Source organism: Pleurodeles waltl, chromosome 6 (assembly GCF_031143425.1).
Source record: "Pleurodeles waltl isolate 20211129_DDA chromosome 6, aPleWal1.hap1.20221129, whole genome shotgun sequence".
Taxonomy (NCBI): domain Eukaryota; kingdom Metazoa; phylum Chordata; class Amphibia; order Caudata; family Salamandridae; genus Pleurodeles; species Pleurodeles waltl.
Genome location: NC_090445.1, coordinates 399,407,477 through 399,431,700, shown reverse-complemented (window position 1 = coordinate 399,431,700; position 24,224 = coordinate 399,407,477). Strand labels below are relative to the sequence as shown.

Here is a 24,224-nt window from a genome sequence, read left to right as displayed (position 1 = left end):
ACAACCATGCAGGACAGGCAAGAGAGGCTGGGGCAATATAACTGACAATTGAGGGCAGAAGTAAGAGGCAGTGGCCCTACAACCATGCCAACAGATCCAAGTCAGTCAGGAGATGCCTGATATCTTTAAGTCCAAAATAGCTTTATTTCATCTGCCTCCTGCCTAAAATCTCCTCTTTTTCAATGTAAGTCATTGGGGAAAATCAATATCCTATGTATTTTTTTTCAAAATCTCCCTCTTAGCAATTTCAAAATGTTGGCAGGTTTGGTACATAGGATCTCGGCGGACAGGAGGAATGGGGTGGGCATGAACTTGGATAACCAAGGGAAGGAGGGAGATAGGCAGGTGCACCAAACTGAAGAAAAAAAAAGGTTACAGGGATGTTATAGTTAGGAAATAGATTTTTTTTTAAAACCTTAGAAATTCACACAAAAACAAAGGTTACAGGTGTGTTATGGTTAGGTTTGAACTTCACACTCATAAAACCATAGAAATTCAGGTGGGGAGCCAGGCTCCCTAGCACGGTTTAAGTCCAGGCATGGTATGGGATTGGGTGCCTGCTGGCAGTCAGTCGCAGGCCCTGAAAGGCCCCCAAAGGCTGTGCATGGCAGGGGTTGAATTAACATAAGGTAATTAAATATTACTTAATATTAAAAAAAACAACTAGAAATTCACTGAAAAAAACAAAGGTTATAGGGACGTTGTAGGTGGGAAATTGAAAAAAACAACTTAGAAATTCACTAAGAATAACAAAGAATCAATCAATCAATATTTGTAAAGTGCGGCTACTCACCCGTGAGGGTCTAAGGCACTGGGGGGAGGGGAAGGGCCTCATCCGAAGAGCCACATCTTGAGGTTCTTCATGAAGATTGTGGGTGACGGGCTTTATCTGAGGTGCAGGGGGAGGTGGTTCCAACTCTTTGCTGCAGTGTAGGTCAAAGATCATCCTCCGGCAGTGGTTTTGCAGATGAGAGGGACAGTGGCCAGGGACATCTGGGCAGAGCGGAGGGATTTGACGAGGGTGTAGAAGGAGACGTGGTGGTTCAGGTAGGCTGGTCCTGTGTTGTATATTGCCTTGTACATGTGGGTGAAAAGCTTGAAGGCGATTCGCTTCTCGACCGGTAGGCAGTGGAGGGTCCTCAGGTGTTGGGAGATGTGTTCTCGGCAAGGGAGGTCCAGAATGAGTCTGGCAGCGGCATTCTGGATGAGTTGAAGTTTTTTGATGTCCTGGTTGAGGTGCCATCGTAGGGGGTATTTCCGCAGTCGAGCTTGCTAGTGACTAAGGCTTGGGTGACTACCCTGCAACAGTCTGCTGGGATCTATCTGAAGATCTTCAGAAGTTTGCAGAGTGTGTGCCAGCAGGAGGGGACAACAGAGTTTACCTGGTGGGTCATGGATAGGGAGGAGTCGAGGATGATTCCTAAGTTGTGGAGATGCTCGGTCGATGCAGAGGGGGCGTTGTGGGATGTGGGCCACCAGGAGTCATCCCAAGCTGAGGTGGTGTTTCTGAAGATGGTGAGCTCAGTCTTGTCGGAGTTGAGCTTGAGGCAGCTTTCTCTCATCCAGTTGGTGACAGTTTACATTCCTGAGTAGAAGTTCCTTTTGGCTCTGACCGGGTCTTCGATGAGGGGATCAGATTTTACACACACTAAACCATAGAAATTCCTCAATTATAGTTAAACATATCTCAAGAAACTGTAACTTGTTCCTTAAGGTAACTATAAAAAAAATAATTCCAGCTGTTCTCTAGTCAAAACAAAATGCACTTATTATGAGCTTTTTAAAGCCAATACAGTTCATGGATATTTAGAGGAAATCACATGCAGGAAAACTATTTATTACTGTTGGGATTATATGATGAAGTCTTGTGATGAAAAACTGCCAGTTATATTTGTGAGGTCTCATCAATGCATGAAAGAAATGCCTATTTCAGATTATCAAATCAATGTAGCTACAATAAAATACAGTTTTATACTGTTTGACAGTTAATTCAATAAGCATAACATATGAAGAAAAAACAAATGTGTAAGATCAAACAAACGTGTACATTTTTTTACTTTGACTCCTATATGGGGAGAAAAGTCTTGTTTGGAATCCTTTACTTCTTACCTCTAATCTGCGAATATTCCCAGTTCTCCAGCTGACTCTTCTCACTACGTATACTGTAAGTCAACTGTATATACTGTAAGTCAGTAGTTTCCAACCTGTGGTCCGGGAACCCCTGGGGGTCCGCGGCTGCTTAGAAAATTAAATATTATTAACAGATTAGATTCACAGCTTTCAGTAATGACTCAGTTGAGGGGGTCCCCGGATTCCAATACAGATTCAGTGGGGGTCCCTAGCCTCCAGTAATGGTAAAGTGGGGGTCCTTTTCATCATTAGATAAAAAGGTTAAAAGTTAAAAGATTGGGAAACACTGTTGCAGGTCAAAGTATAGAAAGAGGGCCTCATTAGAGTTTGACGGACAGGGTATTAATTTATGTCCAAGGCAGATAACCCTGTCTGTCAAAGTTATGGTCCACCTGCTCTATTTAGTGTTGGTTGGACCATGATGTTTCTGCTGACAGAACTCAGGCTGACTTTGCCGGAAGAAAACTTAGACACTAATAGCTTTAGAAGCTTGGGTCCCTCTGTGTAAGTACATCAAACATCTGTCCTACTGAGAGCCACTTATAATTATTTTGGATCTTGGCTGAATCAAGTGGCAAGCCATACATTCCATTTGACCAAGCTCATGTTTCAGATATTCACCCTTAATTTGTGTCATAAAATTACTTCTTTCAAGATTGTTATGTTCTTCCAAAGGGCACAAGATTGGCCATGGTTAATGAACTATTCATTGGCCTATTTTGTGTGTGCCTTCAAAGATAAAACATCTGAGTTGCTAGATCTGGCTGAATGTAACTCTTATAGGAACATAGTTAACTTGCCATCTACAATACTGTAAGATCAACTTTGCTTGTTTCTTGACATACTGCAGTAGAGTATGTGCAGCATTGCTAACTACTTTGAAATATTTGATTTGGAACAAAATTATATGTGGGGCAAGGATAAACTCAAAATTCTGGTCTATCCATATGAAATTTCCACCTATGAAATTACAAAGAAAAGCAATGAGGGTCAACATTACTGCCTGTGGTGTATTCAATGCAACAGTGCGTGACAATCTTCTCTAAGTCAGCATATTTATTTTGCGTTGAAATAATAAGTTTCATAGGCTATGTTTTTAGTTAGGGCTTTTTAAATAATTACCAAGTATATCTTCACAGAAATGTGTAGTTCAAAGTTAAATGCATAGAAGGAAATGTAACTTAGCATAAATTGTTTTCCTAGTCATAGCAGCTGTAAGCTCTAAGTGATGGGTTGTCAGTTGTGGAGGATGTGAGACCTACCTAAGTAATAATTCCCCCAAATCCTCTCAGGACAAATGCAGTGTTAAAGATTTAAACTGGGCTCTATCTCTGAAAGCTATGACACAGTACTTAGCAACAATGAAATAGTCACAAATTTACAATACAACTGACATAAAAATCATAGGCTTTTATCAGATCAATTGATACATGCAACAACAAGATACCTGTATTCATAAACAGTACACTTTCATAAAAGAGCAAAGTCACATCACCCCTGTTGGATTCTCCCCTCATGAACTCGCTGTCAATCCGGCATTGGCCAGGCAGGCTCTGTGGTCCAGGCCTGAAGATTAATGACTGACTGGTTACAGGTGGGGTAACACTTAGCTGACAGCCAAACGCACAAGCTTAAATTGGATCCCAAATATAGGCAGCAACCCTACAATGGTTCCTGGAGATTGGCCCCAATAAAGCACAAATGCCCAGAGGGACCATGCATTCCCAAAATCCCATAAAGTAGATGCCACATGTAGATAGGTACACTTAGTCAATCAGGACACAGCACACATATCTGGCCCACACAGTGTCCACGCCAGGTCGAGGCCCATCTGCATTCCCTATCTGGAAAATATATCTGTGACTTCTTGTCAATAGTTTGTATATTTCACAAGGGAAAAAATGTGTTATGTGTTTATTGCTCTCAGAGCAATAAAATGTGAGTCATTTCGATGTTATATGAGAGACAGTCCTCAGACCCCAGTGCTTTAACTGCTCTCCCAGCCGTAATGTTTAATTAAATGAACCATTTCCTGTTTTGCCAGATGCCTCTTTTCTCTTGTGTTTTTTAAGGTAAATCCTCATTTGAACAACATTACATTCAATTTCTATAAGCAATTTATAAAAAGTATGAAAAACATAATATGAAAAATGATACCAAGATGACTAAAATACAATGAGAGGGACCAAAGATGTTTTTTTAAAGGTTTAAGGCAAAATCACAGAAGGGAAATAGAGTCCCAATCTGAAATCACTGTTAGTGGTTGACTGGGACCTAGGCACAGTTCAGCCTGACCGCAGTGGAGTGGAGGTTGAATACAATAGCAGGTTGTCCCGTTCAAATATTTTACCTTCTGACTTAGGGCCTGATTTAGAGTTTGACGGATGGATTACTCCACCACAAATGTAACGGATATCTCATCTGCCATATTAAGATCTCCAAAATCTATTATGGGATTGTAATACTGCAGATGGGATATTTGCTACATGTGTGATGAAGTAACACCCTCCGCCAAACTCTAAATCAGGTCCTTAGTGTTTTTATATGGAAGTCAAAATCTTTTAACAGGGAAAAGTTGAAGGCGGCATCTGGCAGGGTCCCCTCGGTGCCTGATATGTGCTGGATGAGGTCCCGCTGAAGCCATTGGTTTGCACTGGCAAAAGGTCAGAGTAGGAAAATTCTATTTTCACAGCTGCTGAAATCCTTCCACCCGTTGGATACTTTTCATGCCTTCACCTAGTCACAATTTCTATCTTTGAACTTATTCTCTTTTTTGAACCTTCAAATCATTCAGTGGGGCAAGCCTGTATATAACACGTCCAATTGTTAATGGTCAACTAATGACTCCTGAAAAAAGGTCTCATGTGGCTTTTTATGTCACTTTGCCCACAGAGGAGGTCAACCCACAGACCACTTGGAGTCCATTTCTTGGTCCATGATACAAGTGGGTAGAAATCAAGCCCTTCATGTCTCTACATAGGTCCCAAACTGCAGGATCAGTCCTCTTGCTCAGTTAACTAGCCTTTGTGTGGGGTGGCTTTTGAGCAGTGCCTCACCAATAGGCAAAAGGTTCCCAAGGGCAACCTCCCAGTGATGCAGCACATCTTTTTTCCTCAGTGCAACATTGAGCAACACAGCAGTTCATTTCTGACCCTCGAGGGAACATGTGGCACACATATAGTTTTTTCTAACGTAATGAGCATTCCCTCCTAGTCAACCACTCAAACTAGTTCTAGGTCTAGTTCCCTCCTTCACTGAGAGTAAAGCCAGGAGGATTAAAGTATGCCCTGGGATCAAACAAATCCTTTTCACGAGGCAATCATTATCACTAAGCTATTATAGTACAGAATCATTCTCCCTTGTCTCTTCAAGTTAGTAAAGTTCCCAAACCCTCCTTATCTGCCTTGCTTGGGTTAACCTGGGCCACATTCCTCAACAAAGCCATCCTACAGACCCAAGCCTGTGGAAGCAGAATTTCACACCGAAACATGGAAGCACTGATAGGTCAGCTGCTGGTACGATAATTCAAATTATTCTGTTGGAAATTCAGGTAGGCAAAGTCTAACTTTTTAAAAGTTTCTATCACCCTATATTTCTCAAAAATCTATTTTTATTATTGAACTGGATAATTTCTGTAGATTGTTTCAAACCAAAGATAACACAAAATGATATTTTGATGACATGTTAGTTGTTTCTCATAAAACAGCTAGAATAACAATTGCTGGTGGGGTTAATCACTGTAGACAAATGCCAATATGAAATCTTACATTTTCAGATGCTAGAAACCCTACTTTGGGGTTTGTAAGCCCGACAGATGTATCATTTAAAATTGCAATACAGAGTCCCTCACTTTTATTAAAGGGTATTTTGGCAAGTCCTGTATAAAAGCTGCAGTTATCAGGCTACACTTGCAGGCCTGAAGCCATGTTTTCCCTGTCAGCCTAGTAGTTGCACCAGATGCTGCAGTCTACAGGTGACATTTAATCTTTCTATGCCATTGGTGTAATTTGTAACACCAAATACTATGGTCTTCCTGGAAAGGTAAGTATGCCAAGTGGGAATCCGCCAATATTACCATGCTTTAGGGGTCAGGGCCCATATATTTGGGACTGGAGAGAAGTAGCCCAGTGCACAGAGTTAAAAAAAACGCAGCATCAGAACACAATAATGGGGCTGACCATGTTAAAAGAGGCACTCTCTCACAATAGTAAATGCTGCTTCTGAGAATTTAAAGAAGAACATATGTACCGTATTTGTATTGCTGTATCTCCAGAGCATCATTTTTTGTTTGTTCTGTCATTTAACCTATAATGGATGGTTCTAACTAATCTTACATTCATTCTATCAACAGTGGTATCATCAGCATATGAAAAGATGGTGATTATGGCCAAGCTCATGAAAAGTCTTGTTTCCTGGCAATGGGGAACCACCCATAACTACCTGTACAAATGCAACACAACAGGTAAATCATTGTTTTTTCTGTGCAACTATTAAAAATATGACTTTACACTTATAGCAATGACATAAAGTGGACCCAAAATTAGCATTTAACTGTTTACAGATGACAGAATGTGGGCACTGTTTTAGTGGACAACGAAAAAGCAAGAGTGGAATGAGACAGCCAACTTGTTTACATAATTGTTGTCTTTAATATTTAATTTATGATAGCAGAATGAGGCCCAAACCAAAGTGATCTATTTTTACTGATCCATTTTCAGAATCACGAAAATTAAACAAACACCAGCACGAAAGGTTGTCACATGTGTCAGAAAAAATGCCAACCATTAGTGTATGTTATGGGGTTGTGGAAGGGCCAGGAGTTTGCACTTGAATAACGATTTATGTAAAATTGTCTGAATATTTTTGAAAAAACAGCAGTTCCTCATCTGCTTGTTTTAAGTATCTTTTATGAACAATCTGGACAGCATTAAAAATATTTTGAATTGTGTTAATCTTAAATGGCTACAAGAAACTACCCTTGACTTAAACCAACATATAACCAAAGTAATTTACAGTAGTATAGCTTTCCTTTCTAGTATGATGTCTCTGAAACCAGTTGTGTGTGACATCCCAGAGGAAATTATAAAATCAAAGTGGAATAATGAGTTGATGAGGATTTTCACCACAGAGCTTCAATACAGGAGAGATACAAGTTCAATCATTTAATCTCCTCTTTTAAATCTGAGTAACAATGCTTTGATCTCTGTTGTTAAAAGGTCATCAAATGTCAACATATCAAATATTAACCTTTTGTCTGAATGCATTTCAAATACAGGATTTGTAAATGGCACGAATATAACCATACTTAATGTAACATTTATCTTCCAGATAATCCTGTCCCCAAAGAACTTGCGGAAAAGGAGTTCATCAACTTGATTGATGCTGGGCTGGCAATAAATTCAGCTTATCCTTTGGTTCTTCGCCCTGAGAGGAAAGTGAATTTGATTCTTTCCTTTGATTTTAGTGCTGGCAATCCCTTTGAGGTAAAGGTAACATGAAGTTTCATGTATTAAAGATTGATGAAGGATGATGTATGTCTGCCTGCAAATGTGTGTGTACATACATCTTGCTACGTCAGTCCCTTGACTGTTTCATTTATCCTTTCTGAAATGCATACAAACAGCTTAGGAAAGACAGTCAATGTTTACATAGGCACGTACCTTACTTTGGTTCTGTTAAAATCATGTTTTTTCAATGATTAAATCTGTATATTTTTTCATTGCCTTTTGCTTCATTGCTCACAGCTTCGACTGATGTCGGCCCAGCACTTTGGTTCTCTCAAACACACTAATCAGCTGGTGGCGTTTCCACCATTCCACATACTTCTCAAGAAGACCTGACTGCTACAAGCGAACCATGTGCTCACACAGGATTTAACATGGTTTCATGAAGGTGGTTAGAGCATCTCCGTCCCTCTTTATTTTTTCTTGCTACACTAGTCTGTTGCTGTAAATTATAAAGAGGGCCACACTGATCCTCTGAAGGTGTTCCCAAATATATACATCAAACTGTTATATTTACTTTGGTACCAGAAGATAATACTAAGTTATTCAACAGTACATCACACAAATCAGTTATGTTAGTCATTGTCAAAACCTATTGGTGCTTCCACCATATTCTTTCCACCTGATGATGACTCTTGTATAAATGATTTCTCTGTGGGGTCGAAACATTCACAATTGTTAAAGTGGACTGTTTTTAATTGATATTGAAAAAAACACTTTACGGAGTGGTGTACAGCAGCTATTTCTTTTTATCAGTCAACTGTTTATATATATATATACATATATATAATTTCTTTATAGTACTACCACACTTTAAATTAACCCTTATTAGTTGCACTGAGCAACAACACAACTTGGAACACCTTACTACACTTTATTTGTCATTCTCTAATTGGAGTTTTAAGTAAATGTATTAAATACCTTTTGTTTAAATCTCAGACTAAACCAATCTATGGTTGTTTTTTATATGTTGCCACAGATGTTGAGGCTTGCACTTTCCCCATAGGGACCTTTGTTTTTCCATGATTTTCCTACCCTGGTCACCAGGGTTACTGGGTTGCCCCATTTTCTTTGAAAACATTGTTACATTTGACACATACACAAAGTATTGTCTCAATTGTATACTTTGTAAATTAATAAGAACTGTGTACCATATTGGGCCATGTAAATTCATACCTTAGAGATCTAGGGAATGATCTTGGGTGAACCAGAATGCATTTATAATGGCAATGGCCCCCAACTGAGAAATGCCAATACAATCTGGAGTGAACAACACACTACTAACTGCATGCTTGACATTTATTTGAGAAACACATTTCAACATTTAATTTTGACTGGTTTTATGCTAACAGGGGACAGTCTGTACTAGTTCTGCAAGGCAGAAGGTTGTTTACTGTATTAGCACTGGAGAAACAACACCACGAACACCAGCACTGCATGCCACTTGCATTACAAGTGAAAGAAGAAATGTATATGGATAGTCTTCTTGTACCCTTCACCTCAAGCTTCTGCAAGAATTCTTCCTAAACCTGACACCTACATGATCCCTCTGACAAACATCATTTGGTCACACAAAATCAGAATCCTTAGCTTAGCACCCACAACAAGTTCATTGCATGCATGACCAACATCATCAAGTGGATTAAGACCAACTGCATGAAGATGAATACCGACAAGACTGCACTGGTGATGTTCAGGAGGAATGTATCACTATGAGATTCTTCCTGTTGGCCATCAGAGCTAGGACTCATAGCCACTCCCACCTCCCATTCTAAGAACATCATGATCTTCACCAACAGCAAACGCAACAGGACCTAAGTCAATACCATAACTGCCTCTTGGTTCCACATCCTGGTGATGCTGACGAAGACCTTTAAATGGCTCCTAACCAACATCCAGAAAACAGTCATCCACTCACTTGTCACATGCAAGCTGTACTACGGAACTACACCGGGATCAACACACAATTCACCAGAAGACTGCAGGCCACCCAGGGGCCAGACTCAGTCTTAACCTCCCACGTCATACAAACATAACATCATATCTCAAGGAGCGCCACTGGCTCCCCATTAACAAATGTGCACAATTAATCTCCTCGCCCACACCTTCTAGGCACTACAGATCTCAGGCCCAATATACCTCAACACTGGCATCTGCTTTCACACACTATCCAGACACCTCCGTTTATCTGCACTCTTGCTCCCACACATCCTATGCATATGGAAAACTAGATCTGGCTGTCATGCTTTTTCTTACATCGCTCCTTAAGTGTGGAATGACCTGCTGCTGCACATCTGAGCCTTGCTGTCACTTCATAAATTCTGCAAGAGCAAGAAGTTGCAGGCCTGGCTTTTCGAGTACCCACTCTCGGCCTGAAATTCAAAGATTCAAATTTCTGTATACCTGCTCAGCGCCATGTTACCAGTCCTAGATGATAGTGTGCTCTTAAAAACTACACGGGAAGACATAACATAACACAGCATGAAATAACATCACAAAACAACAACTTAACACAATGTAGTGTAAGGTAACATAATATAACAAACACACGTTAGTGAATTTGTTGTGACCAGAGGAACTACTGTGGCTTAAAATCCCCCTTCAGGTATGATGAAGGAGGACTATCATTATCCGAATGAATCTTACAATTGTGGAAGAAACATCTTATAAGACAATCTCATGAAAAAAAATAGTACACTGGCAGTATATCAGCAGTTTCAGCAAATTACTGTTTGATACTTAAACAATGAGATCGCTGAGCAAAGAGGGAGAAGAAAAGAAATAAATTACACTGTTTGACACTACTTCTCTGGCAGGCAAGCTTTGTGATTTTCCAAGATCATTTTTGTCACTAAAGCAGTTAGTGATAAATTGGAGACACTAGCTAAAGGAGGCCTGAAAAAAGAGAGGGATCAACCTTATTACAAAATTAGATTGATACATAATACAATGCCTGGCATATTGTATTCTTAACTCCAGAAATATGTGCATTAGTTAAATAATTTTGAACTTATGTGAATGTACTGAAAAGTGGAAATACAGTAAAATGATAAGTACTTTCATCACAAAGAATGTTAATCTCAGAAACTTTTTGCCCAGGCAATGTTAACATGTTAAAAAATTATACAATTATGAAGTAATACTATCACAAAATATGACACACAATGTCACTTACTGTCTTTTCTTACAGCATAATTTAGTTAACCCTGCCACATAGTTTGGTCCTTCCGTGCTGCATAATTCCGAAGGCCCTAGTAACAAGTTTAAATCACTTGTTCAGAATTTCATATTTAGAGTAAGAAATGCAGTTACCTCTTCAATGCATCTCCTTGGATTAAGATAAATCACGTTCCTACAAAACTCCGTGCCTTAGTTTATTGCATATGCTTGGGTCACGATGCCTATATTTATGTCAAACAGGGCTACCAAGTTTAAATCAGTTTATGTGAGACATTTCGTTGATTACAGCAGCTAATGTGTAACATTTTCTGGCCTCATGTGTGGCACTCCGACTGACATCGTAGGGAAAACTTCATCTTTGGCCCAAGCAGATAATTTGTATGCACACATAGCGGGAATTGTCCCTATGCACGTTCAAGGACCCTTTGCGTGTAACTTACCCTAATTGTTTGAGGAACTTTACCTAGCAATACAAATTGACTTCAGTTGGAGCTCTCACAATATCATGGCTCCGCTTTCAGCAATAAATCCCTTACGACTGCCACTACTATCATCACCTGAAAAATCATGTGCTTGGTCCCATTCCTCGCAGCCCCTTAGAACACTGCCTTGGTATCACCGGCTGCCTTGTTATACATGTCGAAAGGATTTTATTTTGGAAACTAAAATAACTGATGCTGATGTGCATTCCTGCTAAAGAAGCGACCAGTTTGAAAACACTAAAGTACTCTTTTGGAAAGAAAGGAAAGGCTTCCATGCTCTATATGTGTAGAAGAATTAGATCTTACACAGTGGCCTTCATTTTTTTCATTTCAACTATGAGTAGGTTATGTATTGCATTCTGGTCTGTCTATAATAGCAAAAGCATAATACCAAGAAGTAAGTTTTAAAAAAACAAGCTACATCTGACAAGAGAGATGTTGAGATTACTACTTTAGAACCCTGCAACTTAATAAGGTTATTTAAATATTAAATTCACTGTTTTTTAATGTCAAGAAGAGGCTTAATTTTGCCTTAAAAAACACATGAAGCACTTGTCAACATTTTAGTAAAGTTGGTCAATTCCATTTTTCAATGCTATGCTTTTATTGGTATATATTTGTAAATTATGCATTTGATGGCATGCGTGGCTGCATGCTCAACGCACTTCTGCCATCTAGTGTGGGGTATGGAAGGTTGAAAGTTGTTTTTCTTCTAAAAGTATTTCGAGTCACAAGATGTAGTGACTCCTCCTTTTGTTGGTAATACCCATGGGCCTCAACTCTATTGTTGAATTTATTTCTTCCACCATCGAGTGTGGCAGTGTTGACCTCCGGTTCGATCCCATCTCTTGGACTCTTCAGTTTCGGATACCTCCCATACCATTGGTATTGTCTTCTGAACATGTATTTTTTTATCCTTTGCATGACGGGACTGGAAGAAACTACTCATAGGATTGATACGCTTTGACAGAAGCCTTTGGGCAGACATTTTCTCAGTTCCAACTTGACAAGAATGAACTTCTAATGGATTGGACTCCCTTCTGTTTCTATCCTAAGTGCCAGGCGAAGTTCCCATGAACCAACTGGAACCAGGTCAGCAACCTCTGTTTGTCTCCAGACCATAAAGAGGAGGGCTGCGAGGCTTGCAAATCTTTTTGTTCTAAAAAGGCCTTGAGAAATCGAAGGGCATATCGTTGTGAGATGCAGTGAGAGAAGACTGAGGGGACCCTAGACAATTTCAGGCTACAAGACCCCTTTTTGGAACTGGAGCAGGAACTTCAAGAAGCCTTGGCTGCTGAGGACGAGGCCTTTTCAGTCGAGGATTCAGACTCAGAAGTGGAAACAGTTCTTGAAAAGCAAGACCTTCCTCCAGCTCAGCCAACTGTGAGTACCAGGTCCTCTGCTCAGCCTAAAAGTCCTCTTCTACCCAAACAAAGGCTACTAGGCCGCCACTGCCCTCAGCCCATGGCCGGCACAGAAGAACTTATTCGGGAGATGCGCCAACAAGCTCAGCTCCAAAAGTAAGGCTAAGCCTGCCATATCTGTACCAAGCCAAAGACCACCAGCTTTAGCACCAAATGCTTCGGTCTTCCACTCGACGTCAGCCTCATCAGTGCCAAAAAAATCGGTGCCCACATCGACACCAGCAGTTTCAGGATCGAAACACAACAGTGCTTCTGCGCAGCAGAAACTGAAAGTCACCACTCCTTCAGAGCAGAGTCCTTCCATCAAGCCTCTCCTCCGTAGTATAAAGTAGCAACTGGATAGCAAACAAACACAGTTTTATATACAACCACAGACTGGACGCGTTCTGATTAAGACAGTTGTATCCACTCCTCCTGAGAGGCTGCTTTCTTTTGAGGAAACCATTGACATTCCTGCCTCTCCTGCCAAACACAAAGGGGTGGGTACAGACTCTGCTGACACACATCCTACTTTGCCTCCCTCACCACTACCAATTACACTACAACCACAACCTTCCCCCTCTCCCCCAGCATTCTCAGGGTGACCCCCTTGATATTACACGACAGGGATCCCTCCATTCTTTCCATAATGTTTATGATGCAGGAGATTATACTATGGCAGTCATTCTGACCGCGGCGGGAGGGGAAATCCATCGGGAAACCGCCGGATCCCCTTTTCTGACCGCGGCTTTACCGCTGTGGTCAGAATAGCCCAGGAAGCACCGCCAGCCTGTTGGCTGTGCTTCCGTTGGCCTCCACCCTGGCGGTTTGAAACCGCCAGGGTCGGAATGAGGCCCTATGTCTTTTCCACAAGACATGTGCCCATAGTCCCATTATGAAGCGACCCCTACACAGAGGCTGATGATCATCAGGTGCCCCTAGACAAAGAGCAAATTGAGGATGATTTCCTTTTTGAAACCCTCACTACATCCCATAGAGCCACACAATATCTTCCCATGCTTAAGGGAATGATGAGACACACGAAGGACATTTTTAAAGATTTTACCCGATCATACATCATCACCCCGCCTGTGGAGAAGAAGTACAAAGCTTCTCCCTCAGACCCCATTTTTATTAGAGGTAAGATCCCCTGGCTGTCCCTAATGAAAGAAAGAGAGCCAACTCACAAGCAGCTAATGATGCTCCACATCCTGAAAAGGAGATCAAACTAATAAATGCCTCTGGAAAGAGGGTTGCTGCTCAAGTCATTCATGCATCACTAACACTCAGGAACTCCTTGCAAGATGTGACCATGCCCACTGGGACTAGATAGAGGAGGTCCTCCAATATTTCCCAAAGGAGCACAAAAAGTGAGGCCAGGAAATTGTTAGTGAAGTCCAGCTTATTTCTAGCAACTCTAGTCGCTGTGCCATTGAATCTACTGATACAACTACAAGAGGTATCAAATTAAGTGTCCTCTTTTGCCAGCATGTGTGGAAAAGCATCTCTGGTTCGAAGCCCATGGTATAGCAAACCATCCTTAATGTACCTTTTGATAAGGAGCACCTTTCGGCCTACAGGTCGATCACAGATTCAAAAAAAGAGAAAAAAGATAAAGAGGTGCAAAGTCCATGGGAGCAATCCAAACCCCTGCTTCTGGTGGGGCTTTTCATAGGCCATTATATAAAATAGCCTTCACATCACCAGTTATAGATGCCTCATCATCAAAAAGGCCAACCCCACTCACCCTCCCATAGCAGATTTTACAAAGGTCCCTACGTGAAATAATATAGAGGCTGTGGTAAAACACCTCCCCTAGAGGCTCCTCTATGCCTCCAACAGTGACTTCCTTCACCTTCCCTCTGACTAGCTAACACCTGTCAGAGGACCCCTTGAACTTTTTTTCCACAAATGGCAAAATATCACAACATATCAATGGGTGTTGGCTATTATCCAACAAGGTTACTGTCTAGAGCTCATTTCCACCACTCCAAACATACGCCTCGCACTCACAAATATTCACAAAAATACATAATAATACTCAAACAGGATGTGCAAGCCCTACTAAGCAAAGGAGCAATAGAACCCGTTCCTCAACAACTTTAAAAAAACAGGGGTATACTCCCTATATTTCCTCATCCCCAAAAAAGACGGCTTCTTAAGGCCTATTCTAGATCTCAGGCCTTTGAATCACTACATCCTGCCAGAGCATTTTCACATGGTCACACTTCAGGGTGAAATCTCACTGCTTCAACAAGGCAATTTCCTCTCTGCACTAGATCTAAAAGACACCTACTTTCACATTCCTATACACCCAGCACATCACAGATACCTCAGATTTATGATAGCAGGATAATATTACCAGTTCAAAGTACTCCCCTTTGGAGTCCCAACTTCCCTTAAGAGTATTCACAAAATGTCTGGCAGTAGTGGCAGCTCACTTAATATCCTTCTTTGTCTTTGCATATCTGTATGACTGGTTCATCAAAGCCTGCACCTTCAAACAATGTTTAGCCCACACTCAAGTCTCCATAGACCTGCTTCATCATGTAGGTTTCACTATCAATTTCCAAAGTCTCACTTACATCCTCTTCAAATCCAACCCTATTACGGGGCTGTTCTGAACATTCTTATCCCAATCAGTGAGGATACAAAACCTTCAAACATAGCTTTTACCTTTCCACCCTAATTACCAGGTTACAGTAAAATGTGTCATTAGGTTTCCCGGCATGATGGCATGTTGCATTGCCATAGTGCCACATTCTTGTCTTCACATGTGCCTGTTGCAAGAATGTTTTGCACACCAGTGGTCTCAGGCACAGGTCAATCTAGAGGATCTAGTGTTCGTAGACAGCCGGACTCATCGCTCTTTGCAGTGGTGGAATGAAACCAACCTCTTAAACGGATGGCCTTTTTTCAAACCCATTCCACAGATCATCCTATCAACTGATGCCCCTCAGACAGGGTGGGGCACTTACCTTCACGATCCCACAGTCCCAGGTCTCTGGGATCCCCACCATCGCACTATGCACATCAATTAACTAGAGCCTTTATCTGTTCACATAGCGTTCAAAATGTTGACGGTTCACCTCAACAACAAAGTAGTTTTAATATGCATAGACAACATGACAACCCTGTACTTTGTGCAGAAACGGGGTGATACACTCTCTATAACTGTCTTGCCTTTCGCAGACAATACGGCATTGGGCCATTTGACACAATATTCACTTGCTAGCGGAACTTCTTCCAGGAAAACACAAAAACTTTACTGACCTCCTCAACAGGATGCAGCAACAAGCCCACAAGTGGGAACACCACCCTCGAGCCCTGCTTTTCTGCTTCCAAAAGTGGGGGTTCCGAGACATAGACCCATTTGCAATAATAGAAAATGCGAAATGCCCAAACTTCGCCTCCAGGTTTCCACACCCTCAGTCCAAGGGCAATACTCTATGGATGAACTGGCCAGGGATATTTCCCCCTCTTTTTTACCTCTCCCTCTCCTTCTGTTTCTGGTTTGGAAGCTCAGGCAAACTTCCTCCACGTGGGTCAGGCAGCCATGGTTCACCGATCTACAAGAACCATCAGTGGTTCCCCGTGAGAAGCTACCCTCTCAACCTGGACCTTCTCACTCAGAGCCCTGGTAAAATCAGTCACCCAAATCCAAAGGAATTAAACCTTTCAATATGGCTCCTGAAGTCACAGAGTCTGGATACCTTAAAAATTACCTCAGGAATGCATGGATATTTGGATATTCTTAAAGAGGCACGTAAAACCACGACTAGAGCATATTATTTGGCAAAATGGAAACGTTTTGTGTGCTTCTGTCTATTCAAACAATGGGATCCATTCCAAGTCTCAGTACAGGGCATGCTTTTATACCTTCTTGATTTGCAGAATGAAAATTTAGCATACACTTCCATATTATCACATCTAGTAGCCATAGCTGCTAACCTTCAGAATAGACATTCATTACTTTTAAAAATCCCAGTCATTAAAGCTTTTATGGAAGAAACAAAAAGAGTGATTCTGCTAAGAGTACCTCCTGTACCTTATGTGAGCCTTAATATTGTACTCACTAGGCTCATGGGTCCACCATTTGGACCTCTACACTCATGTTCTTTACAATATCTGTCATGGAAAGTGGCATTCTTGGTTGCTATCACATCCCTTAGACGTTAAGTTAAGTGAACCTTTTTCCAAATACACAAGGATAAAGTAGATCTTTGCACCAAACCAAAGTTTTTACCAAAAGGCATTTACATTTCATCTGAATCAATCTCTGGAATTTCCATTCTTTTTTTCCGCTGGCATTTCTTTCTGGAGAAGGTGGCAACCTTAGATGTACCCCAGTAAGTTATGTGCTGCCTTCTCTTTCTAAAACGTGCAGTGCTCAGTGGAGGATGATCTCTTTAGGGTAACCCTCACCCACTCCTGTAGGGTGCAAGGCAGGCTTGGACTGAAAAGAAACAAATAAGTTATTTTCTTTCTTTTTAGTCCAGTGCCAGCTCTTTGTCAGCTCAAAGCAGGCAGCATGCTGCAGCTTCCTTACAGAGACACACACTGCACAGACAAGAGAGAGAAACCCCTTTCTTTAGAGAAGACCGGTGTCCCCCACTCAGCAGGAGCTGCAGGAGGGGCTTGTTATATTATATCAAAATCTTGCTAATTAATGTAAAAACCCAAGCATATGACCACTTGATAATCATATCATCTTAAGATCCCAAGTTGAGCTCCATGTTGTCTCTTAATCTGTACTGGCCCTGCATTATGTGATAGATTCAATAGGTCTTGGCACCAAGACTCAACCAACAACGTCCTTTACCAGGAAACCGAAATGTTGAGATTGTATCATAGTTGCATGTTGACCTTTTTGCAATTGTGAGAGTAAAAATGTTGCATCAGAAACCTAAAACATTTTTCAGGTTTTTGATAAATAATCACATTTATGTTGAAGGGAAGGCCTTCACGTTTGCAAAGGGCTTTCAGATCTGCCATGGAAATTACCTAAAAATTACTCTCTGCATCAACAGAAAATGTTGGTAGGCATTTCTAGTTCCAATCTATGTTCAGTGGAAGATGAACCTGGAAGGTATGCATCTAGGAGAGCTACTTTTTAAGAAAAAAAATCAGGTTAATAAACTAAGAATGCAAATAAAACAGAGGCAAAGTAGTTATCCAAGATGAGGTGGCAAAAGAAATGGAAAAGTAAAAGAAGACATGGCACCATTACCCAACAATCATAAAACCCACACACTAGAAGGGGAATGAAGCTTTAAATTCATCCCCCTTGAATACAGATAAAACAATTGTGAATGTATGCAATATCATTGCTAATGACGGATTAAGCACTGTGTTATTGTTATCACATTGGTTATGTTCCTGGTAAGGCAGGTGTGTCATTATTATTATTACATCTAAACTCACCCTGCTATAAAACTAGCCTCAATGAATCAGACTTTATATCTTTATCAAGGATGTGTTTTTTTTTTTGAGCAAAGGGTAAGTAAATGAGGACTTCAAGGTCATCAGTATTAAATTCAGGATTGTGCACCGGTGGATCTGTGATATCATATGCAATGAATGTGAGCAGACCCACAACTCTAACGGCACTACAGCCACTCTGACATCTAGGAAGAACATTTAAAAATGTGGAATGTGCTGGGATAAGTGTTTGCCTGAAGGAATTATAGGGAAAATGTGTGTGGAAGCTGCAAAGTTAACATGTGGTTCGTGTTCTTTTAATGACAGGTCAATCAATCAATCAATCAATCAAAGAAATTTATAGAGTGCGCTACTCACCCGTGAGGGTCTCAAGGTGCTTGGGGGGGGCGGATCAAGGGGGGGCATGGAGGGTCACTGTTCGAACAACCATGTCTTGAGGTTCTTTCTGAAGAGCAGGAGGTCTTTGGTTTTGCGAAGGTTGGTGGGGAGGGAGTTCCAGGTTTTGGGGGCGAGGAAAGAGAAAGACCTGCCTCCTGTGGTGGTGCGTTGGATGTGGGGGACTGTGGCTCGGGCCAGGTCGACTGATCAGAGGTTGCGTGTGGGAGTGTGGAAGTTCACTCTTTCGTTGAGGTAGGTTGGGCCGGTGTTGTGGAGGGATTTGTGTGCGTGGATGAGGATCTTGAATGTGATTCTCTTGTCTATGGGGAGCCAGTGAAGGGATTTGAGGTGTGGTGAAATTCATTCGTGGCGGGGGAGGCCAAGGACGAGGTGTGCGGCTGTGTTCTGGATTCTCTGTAGTTTGCGTTTGAGTTTGAGTGTGGTGCTGGCATAGAGGGCGTTACCGTAGTCTAGTCTGCTGCTGATGAGTGCATGGGTGACTGTCTTCCTGGTCTCTGGGGGAATCCATTTGAAGGATTTTTTTAGAGTGCAGAGTGTGTGGAAGCAGGCGGAGGTTAGAGCATTGATTTGCTGTGTCATGGAGAGGGAGGGGTCTAGGATGATGCCAAGGTTGCGTGCGTGGTTTGCGGGGGTGGGTGCGGGCCTAGGGCGGTGGGCCACCAGGAGTCATCCCATGTGGTTTTGTTGGGGCCGAAAATGATGATCTCGGTTTTGTTGGAGTTAAGCTTGAGGTGGTTAGTTGTCATCCAGTTGGCGGTGTCGAGGAGAGCAGCGTGTAGGTTGGGTTTGGCGGTGGTGGGGTTGCGGTGAGGGAGAGGATGAGTTGGGTGTCATCTGCGTAGGAGAGGACAGTGATTCCGTGTGATCGGAGGATGTTGGCTGGGGGATCTGAGGGGACTGAGGGAGGACCCTTGGGGGACTCCGCAGATGATCTTGGTAGCGGTGGAGTGGACCTCTGGGTCCGGTCGGTGAGGAAGGAGGTGAGCCAGTCTAAGGTTTTGTGGCGAATTTCTATGTTGTGGAGGTGTGTGCGGAGTGTGTGGTGGCAGACAGTGTCAAAGGCTGCGGAGAGGTCTAGGAGGATGAGTGCGACGGTCTCGCCTTTGTCGACTTTGGTCCTGATGTCGTCGGTGCATGCGATGAGGGCGGTTTCCGTGCTGTGGTTCTTGCGGAACCCGGACTGTGAGGGGTCAAGAGTGTTCTTTTTTTCAAGGAAGTGGGATAGGCGGGCGTTGACAAGTTTCTCTGCAACCTTGGCGGGGAAAGGGAGGAGGGAGATGGGGCGATAGTTGGAGAGGATCTCCGGGTCGGCTTTGTTTTTTTTTAGAAGAGCAGTGATTTCCGCGTGCTTCCAGGGGTCTGGGTAGGTGGCGGAGTCAAAGGAGGAGGTGATTATGTCGCGGAGTACGGGGGCGATGGTTGGGCTGGCTTTGTTGTAGATGCGATGTGGACAGGGGTCTGAGGGGGATCCGGAGTGGATGGTGTTCATGGTTTTTTCGGTTTCTTCGTGTGTGGTGGGGGCCCAGGTGGTGAGTGTGGTGGGGGGGTTATGAGTGAGGGTTGAGTTGGGTGAGTGAGGGGTGTGTGTGGAGGGTGTGTGTGGTATGAAGCTGTCGTGGATGTCCAGGATTTTGTGGTGGAAGTGGTTGGAGAGGGTGTCACATAGGGGCTGTGTGTGTGAGGGGTCTATGTTGGTAGCTTTGGGTTTGGCAGGTTCCAGCAGATTGCAATGAAGACTAAAGAAAATGAGCAACACATGACTTCCATATTTAGTCCACAATAATGTAGTCATCTGTCTAAAACAGCTTAAAGTTTGACATTAACTGCACAGGTAATATAATGAGGGGTGACTGGTGTTCATGGGCAAAAGATGTGTTGCCCTGCCACTCTCCGAGGAGAATAAACACAGACTAGCTAAAAATAAATCACTACTCTGAGACGGTGTGCTAAATTTCTTGGGTGAACTCAGGGGTGTGGAATTTATTAGAATATCTACTTGTCCATGGGACAGGTTGCTTCTTAAATCTACTTGTCCTGTAAACAAAATTGACTTGTTCCTGCAGCAATGTCATTATGTAATACCTCTGATAATAGCCTCTCTGATTATTCCAGGGCTACTACTATAGTAAGGCTTGAATACTTACTATTTCAATACCTACTATAGCAATTTCTTTATTTTGCCATCTTTCCGCAGATCTACATACTGAGGCTGGAGGAAGCAGTAAGCAATAGTTCCAGGGCTGGAATGCCTTTGGGTCTGCAAACCTACTAACTTGCATGTTTTAAGGATTTTCACAAGCGCTTCTCTAATCTTTTTCCATACTGAGAAAGGTTGATAATTTAATCCTGACAAGGGCAGAAGTAGAAGTTCTTCCAGGGTTGGGAAAAAAGTGGTTGGAGAGAAAGTGAACTTGTAAATGCTCAATATATTTTCACTTGAGCAAATCTACACATGCATATTTGCTCGTGCTAAAATATAGTTCACAAATATTTCCTAGGAGTATGATTTCCTGGACTACTTCTGTAGGTGCTTGTAAATTCATGAAAGCCACTAATTTAAAGACATATACCATGGGTGCACTTTTGTGACTTTCTTTAAGAATTGGGTCCCTAATTAGGTCTGACATTAACAAAGACATTTTGTTTTTTATTAAACTTCTATTTCTCTATCTATCTATTGGCTGGCTTTACTGTGAATGATCGCATTCTGCTCTTCCACAAGGAGCATATTTTCACTCAAAATAGTTTTGTTCAGTGCCAGGAACTACTGTGCCAATCATTGGTGTAACAGAACTAGAGGGTGCTCCCCTGTAAAGAACATGGAGGCCCCCTCCAGACTCAGTCAGTGCAGGTGCTTGCTACAATGGTGAGGGCCTGGCAGCTCCCACAACAATAAACTGTGTCAAAACAAGACATGCTTTAACGAAACCAAAAGACACAAAAGTGTCAGATCGGTTGGCTTTGCCAGTGCTTGTTTATTTTCATGCCACCCATAATCTTGTTGAAAATGGCTACACTGATTTTCCATAAGGAATATTTTTGGGAAATACCAGCATGCATCAATACATTTTACTATATGACGCTTCAAAGAAATAGCACCTAAAATTTCCTAGTAGTGAATTTTTTTTTTCCTCGCTTGCATTTTTTTCGGAACATTTTATTATAAAAGCAAAGAATCATCAATCTTGCTTACAAGCTTCTGCAAACATTTGCATCTAATCAGAGAGCATTCTGGGAGCATTATAAATAGCCTCATACTGTTAAACTTTTCAAAACGTGTGTACACTTTTTTTTTAACTGGAGCCATTGTCAGTAGTGCAGTTTGACCTTAAAATGTGTATTTACTAAGATAATAATGAAGGCTTTTCATTAATGAACCGCAAATACTAGTTCAAACAGCATTAACATATGGACACTCATAGTACCTCAACTGCAGACAGTTCCCTTCTTTGTACACTGGCAGCCAAAGGGTTTATGCTGCAGGGGGTTTGGCCTTCTTGTCCCAAGGACAAAATAAACATGAAGATTTGTTTCCCTTGACCTCAAACAATATGCCCGGGTGTCGGGCGATAGGAATTCCACTTCCCTGGAACTCCAGTGAACTTTTCAGATGTCCTACTGCGCAAGTGCCAGCCAGAAGCGGTTTTCTTCGACCTGCAGGCAGAAGCTACAGCAGTGACATCATGGCAGAGGAAGTGCTGAATTAGAAAGCAAGTGATCTGGTTGCTTTGGGGGCACATAAACAGTGGCCCTGGGAGGAGTTACAAAACTCCATCCACTTCAATGGCTGGGTATGGGGCAGGCCGATGAGACGAGGAGGGAGTGGGTGGCAACCATTTTTTGGTCATCACTGAGGGGCAGGCTGCAGGGAGGGGTGCAGGGGGCTGCTCTTCTGGCAGTAACACATGTTTAGTACTGCATTTGGTTTCACTATGAAAGAAAACATAGATCTGAGCATGACCAAGTGCTCCTTATCTCAACCATGAAGGCCAAGCAAGAGAAGGAACCAGATGCAGACAGTTACACGGGTGGGGTAGGAGGTAAATGTGCATTTAAGCTTCTGTCTGCATCATGGCCATCATCACCCCCTTCTCCCCCATCCCCCTTTAGCATCTACAGTGGGGTGGGGCTCTTGATGAGCCTGTTCTGTCTGCAGCTCGGCAGACAAATGCTCATAATTAACTTGAAAGTGTGAGTGAGTGATTGAGTGAGTGAGTGAGTGAAAGGAAATATGGATGGATGAAATGGTGGATGGATAGATGAATGGATGAATGAGTGAAAGGATGGATGTACGAATGGAAAAGTGACAGACAGATGGTTTGTGAGTGAAAGGAAGGGTGGGTGATTGGTGGATGGATGGTAATGATGGGTGGATGGAAAGGATGTGTTGATGGATGATTAGAGAAAGGATGGATGGATAAGTGGAAGGGTAATCGATGGATCAGTGGATGAATGGAGTGAAAGTATGGATGGATGAGTGAGTGAAAGGATGTATGTAAAGAAGGATGAGTAAAACAATGGATGGATGAGTGAAAAACAGGGTAGATGGACGTCTGGATGAAAGGATGGATGTATGAGTGAAAGAGTGAGTTGATGGATGGATGAGTGAGTGAAAAGTTGGATGGCTGATTGAATAGTTATTCAATCTTGATATAATAAAAGTAAAATGCAGACTCACTTCGGGTCCAGCAACAAACTGAGGCAGCTAGTGACATTGTTTGATTGCTGACACGGGTGCATGAAGGTGCTGGGTCAGCCATCGGAGAGATACTGTTCAGAGCTGATGAAATCCCAGCACTGTGAGCATATCCGTGTAAGTATTTGTGTGAGTCAAGGTGAAAGAGACTCAATGAGTCAGATTGAGTAAAAATGACTGACAGTAAGGACCAATATGTGTGAGAATGAATGTGAGCGAGTGAGGGAGAATGACACTGAGTGTAAGTGAGTGTAACTGTGTGTGAGACTGAGTAATTCAGAATGAGGGCGAATGAGTGGGACTGAGTGAGACAGAGTGGGCCAGAGTAGAATGAGTGCGAGTGCATGAATTAGTGAGACTGAGTGAGTCAGAGTGAGACAGTAAACTTAGTGCTAGAAAGTGTAAGAGAGCCCTACAAGAAAAAGCTCTTTGGAATTTGAGCCACGGATTACACCCCACCACTTTTAATGGTCACCAGCCGACACTGAATATAATTGCTGAATGTTAACACTATTGATGGATCAGACTGCTACATTAAAAGAGATAGTTTGAAGGAGGAGCCGATCCACCACTCTTATGTTTTCCCCGGGTTTGACCACTGAAATCTTTATTTTTGTTCTCTGAATGTACATGGGAAGCTTTACATCATTCTATAAGGTGTCACCAAGAAAGTTACCCAATGTTTAATGCTACCCTCTTTAAATCTTTGTCAGTGTTTGTTAGGCAAGACCCATTCACACATCTCTTTGTGTGTAGGGATTTCTCATACACTCAACCTTTTTTATTTGAATTCACAAAGTTTGCTTAATCCTCGTGAAAACTATTATTTCATCCTAAGCTTTTCATGCGGATATTGGTACTCAGTATGTTTTGGGGAATGGGGGATGGGTGTTTCAGGCCTAAATGTCTAGTGGATTTGTACACACCTAAACATTTGTTTGAAAAATGTGTTGACTGCGCTCCCAGGTATATAGTAGATGAAGGGGAC

General features: G+C 42.1%; 1 protein-coding gene across 6 annotated transcripts in view; it reads left to right on the top strand.

The window, feature by feature from the left end:
• LOC138299775 (cytosolic phospholipase A2 gamma-like) overlaps positions 1-24,224 on the top strand; it is a 380,498-nt gene that overhangs the window by 313,135 nt on the left and 43,139 nt on the right. For all 6 annotated transcript variants that reach the window (XM_069238318.1, XM_069238319.1, XM_069238324.1 and 3 more), the window contains 2 exons: positions 6,482-6,592; positions 7,459-7,613. In XM_069238318.1, the coding sequence (XP_069094419.1) occupies positions 6,482-6,592; positions 7,459-7,613 (266 nt within the window). The remainder of the gene's footprint in view (positions 1-6,481; positions 6,593-7,458; positions 7,614-24,224) is intronic.